Source organism: Rhinatrema bivittatum, chromosome 8 (assembly GCF_901001135.1).
Source record: "Rhinatrema bivittatum chromosome 8, aRhiBiv1.1, whole genome shotgun sequence".
In the NCBI taxonomy this organism is placed as follows: Eukaryota; Metazoa; Chordata; class Amphibia; order Gymnophiona; family Rhinatrematidae; genus Rhinatrema; species Rhinatrema bivittatum.
The window spans coordinates 84,866,956-84,880,825 of NC_042622.1; the positions used below are offsets into that span (position 1 = coordinate 84,866,956).

General features: G+C 43.4%; 1 protein-coding gene across 1 annotated transcript in view; it reads right to left on the reverse strand.

The window, feature by feature from the left end:
• Nucleotides 1-517: 517 nt before the first annotated feature.
• FIBCD1 (fibrinogen C domain containing 1) overlaps nt 518-13,870 on the reverse strand; it is a 54,899-nt gene continuing 41,546 nt past the window's right edge. Inside the window, exons 4-6 of the mRNA XM_029614671.1 lie at nt 12,728-12,824; nt 1,964-2,143; nt 518-1,618 (exon numbers count right to left, since the gene is read on the reverse strand). Coding sequence (XP_029470531.1) covers nt 1,359-1,618; nt 1,964-2,143; nt 12,728-12,824 — 537 coding nt within the window. The 3' untranslated portion in view covers nt 518-1,358. The remainder of the gene's footprint in view (nt 1,619-1,963; nt 2,144-12,727; nt 12,825-13,870) is intronic.

The following is a 13,870-nucleotide window of genomic DNA, read 5'->3' on the forward strand; positions in this document are numbered from 1 at the left end:
TTTGGAGGGGGGTATTTGGCATAATATCCCAACTTTTTTGTTGGCAATTTTGGGGACTCTGCAGGCATGCTAGATCCCCTCTCCTCGGGCTGTTTTAAGTCTTTAGGAGTGACTTATTTTTCCTTGCATTATCTGGCTGGTACAGGGTCCTTTCCCTGGAGAGCAGCAACTGTGTGTGTTACATGACATGTCCTGTTAACTCTGTACAAATGTATTACAATCCTGACAATACATGATGTAGTTCCAGAGGAGAAAAACAATCAAACCTTAGCCTCTTATAAGGAAGGATAATAAAGTTACATTTTGCTGTTAAAAATGCTTTCTGCTTGCTTTGTAAAAATTGTAATATTATATTAGTGCTTCTGATTTTAGGTTTTAACCAATAAAATATCCCTGACACCCCAAAAATAATAAAATTGGTATTTATTAGATAAACACCAGAAAGCCACCATTTCCCCTAGAGCTCTCTCACTCCTCCCATACCTACCCTGGCTCCTCTGCTTTGTTTTTGGGCCTTTTCCACACTGATGATTTCTCAGCTGCACAAATATACAGTATGTATTTGATTCAACCAGAAAAGGTACCCAATAATAGTACTTGTACCATGAAAACATCAAGTTGTGGTAACACTAAAGAATCTCTAATTAGCTGGAAGATAAATGACTAAATTTATAATTTATAAACACCTAAAGTCAGAAGCTCTATGTATTATACTATGCAATTAACCCCTTTCAGGGGTTGCAGTACGGCAAACCTTCCAGATTTCCAGCTTGGTGAAAGGCAGAGCTAATTCACGTTTTATACATTCCAACTGTAATACCTTTGTTGCTGGTCATGTAATCACTGGGAATGGTAAACCACAATCCTTATGCTCTCAAATCAGCTTCTGAAGCCCCTTAAAATTCTTTCTTACAGATTTGTGCAGCTTGATGAGGCCTTTTGGGAGTGGCTATTTCTCAGTAAAGGGTGATAGAGTGACTCAACTGGTATCGGGCAGGGCCTAATGTGACTTCATAAGGGCTTATACAGAAAGGATACTGGGAGAGTGTAGGGATTATTTTATAGTTTAGTCTTTATTGGAGAGAATCCAAAGTTCAGTAGCTCCTGGGTGCCCTGCTTAGCACCAGGTAACATTTGCTCTCCTTAGACAGCTATGTCCTTTGAACTTTAGGCTGGGTGTCAAAGTGCACGGTTCCCTAGCCTGGAGATCACTAGCTCACTTCTCTCAGACCTGATCCTGTCCTGAGTTTTTGCACAGGAACACAGACTGTGCAAACCTGTTGAGAGAAGATTGTCTGTAACTGTCCGTAGCCCTCTCGCACACATGCCTTTGTGATGCTGCTTACAGGTGGAGGACTCTAGTTCTCAGCTCTCACGGGCCGAATCTTCATCTCTGTGAATTTGAGGGAGTACTGCCAACCGGTCCAGGAGGACCACTCAATGCCATCTGCATATGAAGTGTGCTGTCCCTTCAGGTATTGCCCATTCAAGTTGGAAGCATGGCAGTTGCGGTACCACCAAGCCCCATGGTAAAAAGCAGCACAGTTGTTATCGGAGTGGTCATTGTCCACGTCTTTGGTGGTGAATTTCATTCCACTGTGTTTTAGGAGAGAGTCCCCTGGAGAAATATAGATGTAAAAACAGCTCTCATAAGAGTTCCTGGACATATTCACAAAGGAGGCTGCATGCAGACTTTAAAAGAAGAATGGGCTGCTTTGCTTCCCTTAGAAAGTGTAAAGTGTGCAACCTAAAAGCATCCATGTTAGTTGCACCTGCTATTTACGTGGGTGGCAGAAGGGGTGCAAAATAGCACATGGACATTCAACTTCCCTGATCTAAAGAGCCCCAGTACCACACATACCCCTCCCCCCAACTCCAGCCAGAGGCATGGACTCCCCACCCTCATCCAGAGTCCTGGAGTATGGTATCTCTGAATCCCAGCCAACATTTGCACCTTCCTTACCTGCTGTTCCTGAATAATCTGCTATGGTGAGCGGATATCCATCTTCTTCGGGATCCACAGAGAACAGCCCAACCCCAAATGTGCCATAATGAGCAAAGGTTGTGCTATTCTCAAAATCTTCCAGATCCACACGCAGTTCATAATTGCCCTGAATGGTCAAAATGTGGATCTTCTTCAACCCTGAAAGCATCCAAGAAAAAAATACACTAGCTGCAGATGATCCATGTAACTACAAAAGCTGTAAATAACTTGCAGTCTCCCTTGGAGGGTGAACAGTAGCATAGCCAGAAGTGAGGGACTCCAGGCATACAGGTTTAGGCTCTACTAGTTATACTCTTATCAATTAAATAATACCTTAGAGTGCACCTGACAATAGATTTCTAAGTAGTCTGCAACAGCTATCGTGCATCATGAGTGATGCTTTAAAATATTTTAATTCAATTATTTTGAGCACTTACCAACATTAAAAATGCCTTATTAATCTGTATTTATATTTATTGCAATTTATAAATACTCAATATCATGTAAAAAGTAAACGAAGAACACTTAAACATCAGATCCAATCATGTAATAAAACATATCAATATTTTTTTGTATGAATCCTCTTTCCAAAAATGCAGAGAGTAACATAACTACAATTTAAAAAAAAAAAAAAAAGCAATAATAATAACTTAAAATTTGTAATGGGTGCAGAACAGAACCAGGATAGTTCATATTACAACCCAACATGCAAAAAATATTCAAATTCTAGTATCACCTCAATAAGAGCAAAACAAAGTCACTTCACTGCCAAACACTGTGTGAAGTAACACAAACCTCTTTTAAAAAAAACAAACTAGAACCTTGTAGTACCATACCATAACAGCACTAACTCTAAGGACTCAAACAGCAGCAATTTTATCTATGAAAAGACAGCAATGCAAATATTACATCAGGCTCTTGAACACTAATACACCACTTACTGGGAAAACAAGAAGCCAGACTGCTACAAATCTCTACAGAGAAACTATACACTAGTATAGTCTGATTTCCACATTTGGAAATCAGACAGACTTTTACTTATTATGTAATAATGGACTATAAATAAGAAACACAAACATGTACTCAATGCACATTCTCAAAGATGGCATATTCCAATTGCTGAAAGATATATATATATATATATATATAGCTTTGTTGTCTGATCTTAATTTTCTAATTGGTTGACTCTTTTTATCCCATTTTCCCTTTGTCTGTCTTTTCCTAATTCCTTTTTTAAGGTCCCTTTTTTCTTTTGTTTCTTCTGTCTCCTCCCATCTTCTTTCCTTTCTCCCTCAAACACATACAAAGGCTCTCTTTCTCACACACACAGGCTCCCTCTCTCGCATTCTCTCTCTCTCACACACACAGGCTTCCTCTCTCGCATTCTCTCTCTCTCTCACACACACAGGCTCCCACTCTTGCATTATCTCTCTCTCTCTCACACACACACAGACTCCCACATACATGCTTCCTTGACCCTCACACACACTCTGCTCCCACATGCTCTCTCATACACACACACATTCTCCACTCCAAATGTTCTCTTTCTCACACACACACACACACACAGGCTCTCCACTCCCACATGCTCTCTCTCTCATACACACACACAGAGGCTGTCACTCCCACATGCTTTATCACAAATACACGCACACAAGCTTATCATTTCTATGTTCTCTATCACACACAACACACACACTATCAGGGCCTCTCCCTCTCTTTCCAGCCTCCTTATACAAGGCTTCCAACTTGAGCCACTGCAGGATGGGATGTGGTGGCCCTGTGGCAGGGCCACCATGGGATGAGTTCTACAGTGGCCCTGTGAAGGGTCTCTTTGCAGACCACACAGGATGAGCGCTGTGGTGACCCTGCAGCAGGGCCTCTTTTCTCAGGCCAGTGGCAGCTCTATTGAGTGGGCTGAGCCCAAAGTGGATGTACTGTAGCCCACCCATGTCTATGCCACTAATGGTGGATGCCCAAAATAAGCCTCCAACTGCAAAAAACCATGAAAAGTGAGTTATGTTTGTACTAATAATTCCAGAGTTAATATGAGCAGATGCTGCACTCAGCATAAGAACATAAGAAAATGCCATACTGGGTCAGACCAAGGGTCCATCAAGCCCAGCATCCTATTTCCAACAGTGGCCAATCCAGGCCATAAGAACCTGGCAAGTACCCAAAAACTAAGGGGCAGATTTTAAATACTTGCGCGATCGCGTACTTTTGTTCGCGCACCAGGCACGAACAAAAGTACGCTGGATTTTATAAGATACGCGCGTATCTTATAAAATCCGGGGTCGGCACGCGCAAGGGGTGCACATTTGTGCAACCTGCGCGCGCCGAGCCCAGCGCGCGCTGCCTGTTCCCTCCCCCCACCTTCCCCTCCCTTCCCCTACCTAACCCACCCCCCGGCCCTAGCTAAACCCCCCCTACCCTTGTCGGCAAAGTTACGCCTGTCGCCGGCAGCCCCGCTCCGTCCTCCGGTCCCGGGGGCTGGTCCGGAGGCCTCGACCACGCCCCCGGGCCTGCGCCACACTCCCGGGCCAGCCCCTGAAACGCCGTGGCACGCCCCCGAAACGCCGCGTCATTTCGGGAACGCCCTCGGACACGCCCCCTCCCGCCCCTTTTCGAAAGACCCGGGACTTACGCGCGTCCCGGGGCTTTATGCACGCCGGCGGCCTATGCAAAATAGGCGCGCCGGCGCGCACGGGCCTTTTAAAATCCGCCCCTAAGTCTATTCCATGTTACCATTGCTAATGGCAGTGGCTATTCTCTAAATGAACTTAATAGCAGGTAATGGACTTCTCCTCCAAGAACTTATCCAATCCTTTTTTAAACACAGCTATACTAACTGCACTAACCACATTCTCTGGCAACAAATTCCAGAGTTTAATTGTGCGTTGAGTAAAAAAGAACTTTCTCCGATTAGTTTTAAATGTGCCCCATGCTAACTTCATGAAGTGCCCCCTAGTCTTTCTACTATCCGAAAGAGTAAATAACCGATTCACATCTACCCGTTCTAGACCTCTCATGATTTTAAACACCTCTATCATATCCCCCCTCAGTCGTCTCTTCTCCAAGCTGAAAAGTCCTAACCTCTTTAGTCTTTCCTCATAGGGGAGTTGTTCCATTCCCCTTATCATTTTGGTAGCCCTTCTCTGTACCTTCTCCATCGCAATTATATCTTTTTTGAGATGCGGCGACCAGAATTGTACACAGTATTCAAGGTGCGGTCTCACCATGGAGCGATACAGAGGCATTATGACATTTTCCGTTTTATTCACCATTCCTTTTCTAATAATTCCCAACATTCTGTTTACTTTTTTGACTACCGCAGCACACTGCACCGACGATTTCAATGTGTTATCCACTATGACACCTAGATCTCTTTCTTGGGTTGTAGCATTTAATATGGAACCCAACATTGTGTAATTATAGCATGGGTTATTTTTCCCTATATGCATCACCTTGCACCTATCCACATTAAATTTCATCTGCCATTTGGATGCCCAATTTTCCAGTCTCACAAGGTCTTCCTGCAATTTATCACAATCTGCTTGTGATTTAACTACTCTGAACAATTTTGTGTCATCTGCAAATTTGATTATCTCACTCGTCGTATTTCTTTCCAGATCATTTATAAATATATTGAAAAGTAAGGGTCCTAATACAGATGCCTGAGGCACTCCACTGTCCACTCCCTTCCACTGAGAAAATTTGTCCATTTAATCCTACTCTCTGTTTCCCTTCTCAGCCGTCTGTTCTCCAAGCTGAAAAGTCTTAATCTCTTTAGTCTTTCCTCATAGGGGAGCTGTTCATTCCCTTTGTCATTTTGGTCGCCCTTCTCTGTACCTTCTCCATCGCAACTATATCTTTTTTGAGATGTGGCGACCAGAATTGTACACAGTATTCAAGGTGGGGTCTCACCATGGAGCGATACAGAGGCATTATGACATTTTCCGTTTTATTCACCATTCCCTTTCTAATAATTCCCAACATTCTGTTTGCTTTTTTGACTGCCGCAGCACACTGAACCGATGATTTCAATGTGTCATCCACTATGACGCCTAGATCTCTTTCTTGATTGGTAGCTCCTAATATGGAACCTAACATTGTGTAACTATAGCATCGGTTATTTTTCCATATACATCACCTTGCACTTATCCACATTAAATTTCATCTGCCTTTTCGATGCCCAGTTTTCCAGGCTCACAAGGTCTTCCTGCAATTTATCACAATCTGCTTGTGATTTAACTACTCTGAATAATTTTGTATCATCTGCAAATTTGATTATCTCACTCGTCGTATTTCTTTCCAGATCATTTATAAATATATTGAAAAGTATGGGTCCCAATACAGATCCTTGAGGCACTCCACTGCCCACTCCCTTCCACTGAGAAAATTTTCCATTTAATCCTACTCTTGTTTCCTGTCTTTTAGCCAGTTTGCAATCCACGAAAGGACATCGCCACCTATCCCATAACTTTTTACTTTTCCTAGAAGCCTCTCATGAGGAACTTTGTCAAACGCCTTCTGAAAATCCAAGTATACTACATCTACCGGTTCACTTTTATCCACATGTTTATTAACTCCTTCAAAAAAGTGAAGCAGATTTGTGAGGCAAGACATGCCTTGGGTAAAGCCATGCTGACTTTGTTCCATTAAACCATGTCTTTCTATATGTTCTGTGATTTTGATGTTTAAAACACTTTCCACTATTTTTCCTGGCACTGAAGTCAGGCTAACCGGTCTGTAGTTTCCCGGATCGCCCCTGGAGCTCTTTTTAAATATTGGGGTTACATTTTCTATCCTCCAGTCTTCAGGTACAATGGATGATTTTAATGATAGGTTACAAATTTTTACTAATAGGTCTGCAATTTCATTTTTTAGTTCCTTCAGAACTCTGGGGTGTATACCATCCGGTCCAGGTGATTTACTACTCTTCAGTTTGTCAATCAGGCCTACCACATCTTCTAGGTTCATTGTGATTTGATTCAGTCCATCTGAATCATTACCCATGAAAGCCTTCTCCATTACGGGTACCTCCCCAACATCCTCTTCAGTAAACACCGAAGCAAAGAAATCATTTAATCTTTCCGCGATGGCCTTATCTTCTCTAAGTGCCCCTTTAACCCCTCGATCATCTAACGGTCCAACTGATTCCCTCACAGGCTTTCTGCTTCGGATATATTTAAAAAAGTTTTTACTGTGAGTTTTTGCCTCTACAGCCAACTTCTTTTCAAATTCTCTCTTAGCCTGTCTTATCAATGTCTTACATTTAACTTGCCAACGTTTATGCTTTATCCTATTTTCTTCTGTTGGCTCCTTCTTCCAATTTTTGAATGAAGATCTTTTGGCTAAAATAGCTTCTTTCACCTCCCCTTTTAACCATGCCGGTAATCGTTTTGCCTTCTTTCCACCTTTCTTAATGTGTGGAATACATCTAGACTGTGCTTCTAGAATGGTATTTTTTAACAATGACCATGCCTTTTGGACATATTTTACTTTTGTAGCTGCTCCTTTCAGTTTTTTTCTAACAATTTTTCTCATTTTATCAAAGTTTCCCTTTTGAAAGTTTAGCACGAGAGCCTTGGATTTGCACACTGTTCCTCTTCCAGTCATTAAATCAAATTTGATCATATTATGATCACTATTGCCAAGCGGCCCCACCACCGTTACCTCTCTCACTAAGTCCTGTGCTCCACTGAGAATTAGATCTAAAATTGCTCCCTCTCTCGTCGGTTCCTGAACCAATTGCTCCATAAAGCTATCATTTATTCCATCCAGGAATGTTATCTCTCTAGCATGTCCCGATGATACATTTACCCAGTCAATATTGGGGTAATTGAAGTCTCCCATTATTACTGCACTACCAATTTGGTTAGCTTCCCTAATTTCTCTTACCATTTCACTGTCCATCTCATGAAGGCCACAACGAGTGCAGAAAAGTATGACTTGGTCCAAGTATCTTCTAATTCATGCTTTATTATATCTTTACATCACTAATATCTAAGCGCAACTCCACTGTTTGTAATTACATCATATTGGGTCCCCCGACACGGACCCGTGTTTCGCCGTAGCTGCGACAGGAGGGACATGGAATTCAAAAAACATCTGTAAATAAACATGTAATAAGGACTAAGTAAAATAGGCAATCAGACCGACAACAAAAAAGCTTGTAAAATTTAAAGGTACAGACATACCCGTATTCTTCTCAGTGATCTTTTGACAGGGTTAATCTGAGTTTTGTCAGGGTTATTCTGAGTTTTTAATACGGAAGGAACAGAGGTAGATATCTTTTGACAGGGTTATTCTGAGTTTTTAATATGGAAGGAACAGAGGTGGATATATACTCTGGATACCGTCTCTCCGAAAGGGCTTAATAAAGAATTGGAATGGCACTTGTTTACTAGCTCTACAAGGCTTCCTTTTTGATTGGTCCCTGATTCCTGTGTTCTGATTGTTGGAACAGTTTGGCGCCTTTTTCAATAATTTTAAAACCCCGGTACTCCATTGTACTATGCGCTCCCTGTCAAAAGATCACGGAGAAGAATACGGGTATGTCTGTACCTTTAAATTTTACAAGCTTTTTTGTTGTCGGTCTGATGGCCTATTTTACTTAGTCCTTATTACATATTTATTTACAGATGTTTTTTGAATTCCATGTCCCTCCTGTCGCAGCTACGGCGAAACACGGGTCCGTGTCGGGGGACCCGATATGATGTAGCTCTCTGCTTCAACGGCAGGGGAGAAGAAAAAAACTGATACCTCACGCATATCCAGCATAGCTCCCTGCTTCAACAGCAGGGGAGAAGATAAACAACCAATAAGGGCTGTATAACATAATCTGGGTAAAAACAAATAAGCATGGGTGTAGCTTGCTTATTGCGGCGGTTACTACCCCTACTACCTCTAACTAATCAAGCTAGATATTTCACTTGGATGCAGCTCCATCACCGCTCTCTACATTAATGGCGGGGGTGGAAGGGAATTAGAACCAAGAGCTAAGAGAAACAGATAAGTATGAGAGAAGAAATGAGGGAAGCTTGCTGGGCAGACTGGATGGGCCATTTGGTCTTCTTCTGCCGTCATTTCTTTGTTTCTATGTTTCTATGTAAATACAAACAGTGGAGTTGCCGCTTAGATATTAGTGATGTAAAGATATAATAAAGCATGAATTAGAAGATACTTGGACTAAGTCATACTTTTCTGCACTCGTTGTGGTCTATATGTACTAATAACAAACCATTAACTAACTATGCTACCTGATCTGGCTTTGATGTTTCTCTAATACACACAGACATTATCATTCCCTAAGCATTTCTTGTTTTAAGAGGAGAGGAAGGCATTCTGTCACCACCATCTAATTCTCCAGCTCTGTTAAGAGCATAAAATTCAAGCATCACTCTGGTCTCCCACATCCTGCAAAGGCAGATCACGTCTCATTCCACGGGGGTTTCAGAGAAGCTCATGTTTTATTAATCTTTTGAGCTCAGACCAAAATCCAACACCTCCCCTGCCCCAACCCTAACCCAGGAGCTCTGCCTCCCTGTACCCCAATCTTATTCCAAGGGCTGACTCCTCTTCCTCTATCCCACGCCTATCCCAGAGGTTCCATTTCTCCTTCCCCCATTTCTTTGTTTCTAGTGCCTCCCCCCAACGCTAACCCAACCCAATAAACTCTATGCCACGCCTCCTTTGCTGTAGAGAGTTCTAGATCCTGGGGGAGGGGGGGAAAGTGGCAGAGGGGTGTATTAGTTTAAAAGATTTTCCCTATTATTTTTCTATCTACATGTCCTTTTTCCTCCTCTTTGATTTGCTGTTAACTTGGCCCCCTCCTTTGTTGAGCTCTCCTGTAAGAAGGGAGAATGCTAATATGATTACCTCTCAATTGGGCAGGAACTTAATAAAAGTTGCTTCTGAATTATTATCAGCGTGTCATCTGAGGTTACATCTCCCATCCAAGGCGATGCATGCTTACTTTTCTGTGTGCGTGTAGTGGAGAGGGAAGAGGAGCAGGTAAAAGGATGAAGAGGGAGAGAACGCAGACAGCTGCCTGATGCCTGTTCGGTCAGCAGGCCTTGTCGTGTGCCCTCCACAGTTATTTGGTGAATGATTTCCTGTCTCAGTGATTACAAGCTGTTGAAAAGGAAGGAGTCAGGCCCTAGTGTTCCAGCTCCCACTGCAGAGAATTCGCAAAGATTTTCTAAATGAAAAGCTTCAAAAGAGGATTTGTAACCCCAGGACTTGTATCTGGCATCCCTCTTCCTTCTGACCTGCAGCCTCATCTTCCTCCCCTGACCATTTCAATTTAGTTATAATCATGAGTACCTTCACTCTCCCTTTTGTCCCCTCCATTAATTGCAAACCTTTTCCTTTCACCTTCCTTCTGAAATTGATTGATTGATACTGCAGCTATTCCACCCCAATCACCTTTGTCACTAACCTTACTAATTAGCTGCTTCATCTTTCTTTATGGTAATGCATTAATTGCTTTGCTGCTCTTTCTCCCCCATAGAACAAAGATGGGTATTTGGTTTGCTCTGTTCTCCGTGGAGAGCTCTGGGCTCCAGAATCAGGACCTTCACATCTGCATTCAGATCAGGTCTGTCAGCCAAGTACTGATCAAAGAGGCAAAGTGATCGCCAAGCACCTTCATTGCCACCAATAGATTTCATTTAAGGAGCTGTTAGCTGTGCCCTGAGTATTGACTCATTAAGGGGCCGATGCAATTATGTGCGCCGAAAGCGGGTGTTGACTTTTCAACGCGTTTCTTTAACGCACGCATGGCGCCCGCAAGGAGGGGCGCCATGCAATATGGAAATTAGGGGGTAGCGCCTCCTTCCTAACGCGACCCACCATGGCTGCTGGTTATGAAGACAGAGGCCGGTAAACTCGGCCTCGGTTTTCATAACCTGCCTGTCTGCCAGTAATGAAAATGGCCACCGAGTTTATCGGCGGCCATTTTCATTGCTGGCAGATGGACGGTTATGAAAACCGAGGCTGAGTTTACCAGCGTCGGTCTTCATAACTCGGCAGTCTGCCAAGTTATTTTATATTATTTTTTTACTTTAAAAAAGAAGTACAGAAAAGCATTTTTTTCTACTTTTCTGTACTTCTTTTCAATGTGCTCAGCTATTAACGCCTGCTCCAGGCAGGCGTTACTATCTGAGCGATAAATGTGCGTCTGAGATGCACACTTATATTTTTGCATTTGGAGTAAATGAGTAATAGCCTCATTCACATGCATTTGCATGTGATGAGCGCTAACTTGTTCACTCCGCATCAGACGCATGTTAAATAGGTGCTAATCCCCCAATTGCATTAGGGGGTGGATTAGCATCTATTTAACCCGCATTTGACAGCGGCTTAAACAGTGTGCTCAGCTGAGTGCACTGTATTGCATCGGCCCCAAAATTCTGCATCGGCTGAGCTGGGGCCCGAACTCTTTTCTATGCTGCTATGAGGCTAATAGGACTTAGAGGTGCAGAGAGAATATCCCCTAGAAACATACCTGGGAACTTTTGAATTGTGGTCACCCTAAGATTGCTGTTGATTAGCAGATGGAGGGGGACGGGATGGAATAATATGTATCAGCTTTCTCTTTTCCACCCCCCTTTTATCTTTCTTCCATCCCCCATCACCTGTTCCCCCTCCATTCATGATCCCAGCATACTTTCCCTTCCTTGACCCCAGCACTCCCTGTGCTCCCATTCCCTATAAGTTTCAGCTCCATGACTTATGCATCCTCACTCTACCCTTGGCTGAGTGAATCCCAAGTCCTGGAATCACTGCTGCAGACTGAGTATATTGCAGCCCCTCTCCAATGGCACCGAGTGCAGGAGTGATGGCGCTACCATGTGACAGGGGCTGACCAATGGCACCGGTAGCTCCTGTGACATAGTAAGGTCAAAGGCTATTGGCACCATTTTGAATACCGGCAGCTGAGACGTGAGTGCAGGAGATGGCTCCCGGACTCCCCGCTGGACCACCACGGAGTTTTGGTAAGTCTTGGGGGGGGGGGGGGGTCAGGAGGGTGGGGGGTTTGTTTAAATTTGCTCCTTTAGATGGCCGAATAATTCAGCGAAGATTCGTTGTATTCGTGGGGGATTGCGATATGTTTCGCTTCCCCACGAATACAACGAATACGGCCCTATACGTTGCAGATTACCAATACGTAGGAAACGAATGCACACCCCTAATAGATGCTGGTGGGAAACATGCGGCCAATCGCGTGGTAAATGGTGTGCTCGGCCGCACGCACTGTTCTCTCTCTGCCTATTACTGAGGAAGGGGAGTGGCTGAGCTATCTATTGAGAGGCCGAGATTTCTAGTGTTTCCCCTGAGACCCTGCAACTGATGCAAATTCCCTAAGTCTCAGGGTGAAATCCTGAGAGTTCTCAGGTATGCCTAGAAGCCACCATCTTGAGCTCAGCAAGTAATGGACAGATTCCAGCTCCTGGGGCTGCACACACTGCTCCTGGTATTCCCCTTCCACTATAAAATATTATCTGCTCCAGCGGGTGTTTTTATAACAGAAGGATAAAGCAATAATTATGGATACAAATTTTTCTGGTTGAAACACAGCCAGACCTTAATACTTTAGCTACTGAACCTATCCTCAGTAATTCTGCCTTTCATTTTCAAAGCTCTAGAAGTATTTCTTTCTGAATTGGGAATGTTGGCAGCTCCTGCCTTTTTTTCTCTTTTTTGCATGGAACATGTACATGAATGTGTCTGTACCTAACCAGAGCTCGCCTGTGAGCCTCCCGAATCCATCCCGGTATGCTTCCCAGCCTCGGAAAAAGTTCACAGAGCCATCCTCTCTCCGCTGAATCACCTAGAAAGGAAAGGAAACAGGCTGGTTGTGGAGACTGAAGAACAAATGATGCCTTATAGATGCATGCAGCCACCTCTGGAGTGGATGATTATATGCATATGCATGACAGCTTCTAAGAGGGGCTGGGGAAGGTCCTTATTTCTGCAAGTGTCAAGTTGTAGACACAGAAGCACAGGGCCTTTTTCCAGAGGTACAAAATGGGGGGAAAGTGCCTTTTGAATAAGGGCCTTAGAAAAGTAAAGGGGGTAGACTGAGCTCACACAGGGGCACTAGTGGGATGGAGAAGAGAACATTTTACCCAAATTCCTGTACACTATAGCATTAGACGAGGGGAAGGAAGTTGAATTTTAGGAGCAAGTTGACTGACATGAAATGTGCAGAGAAGAATGAGGCAATAATAATCAGTTCAATCTTATCATGCACAGAGACCAAACCAACAGCAGGGACTGAGCTTCCCTGTGACACTCCCTTTAAGGCAGAGGTGGACAACTTAACTGGTGCAGTTTTCAGGATATCCTTAATGAATGCACATAAGAAAGATTTACATGCACTTTGCCTTGACTGTATGCAAATGTATTTCATGCATATTTATTAAGGCTACCCTGAAAACCTAATCGGTTAAGGGCCTTTGAGGACCAGAGTTGCCCATCTCTGCCTCATAATGTCTCCAGTGACAGCAAGCTGGAGCACAAGATGGAAAGAAAAGGAGGATGTGAATACTCAGGTGGAGAGAGGAGAAAGATTGCAGCAGACCATTCTGCTAAATATATAGGGAAAGGCAGGGAAAGTAGGCAAGGAGAGCAGCCAATGTTAATGAGGGTCAAGATTGGCGAGAGAGGGAGATTTACCTTCTAGCTGATGAAGAAGGTGTTTGTCTAATACAGCTTTATTTATACTGTTGCAGGACTCATAAAATATAGATTGGCCTCTCATGTAGAAAGGTTTGCTTGTTTCTTTTCGTGAAATGGATCTAAACTCTTTGTTTTTGCTGCTACTGCTTTGGCCCTTGCCTGGCAATTCTCTCTGTCACTGCCACTGCTTACCAC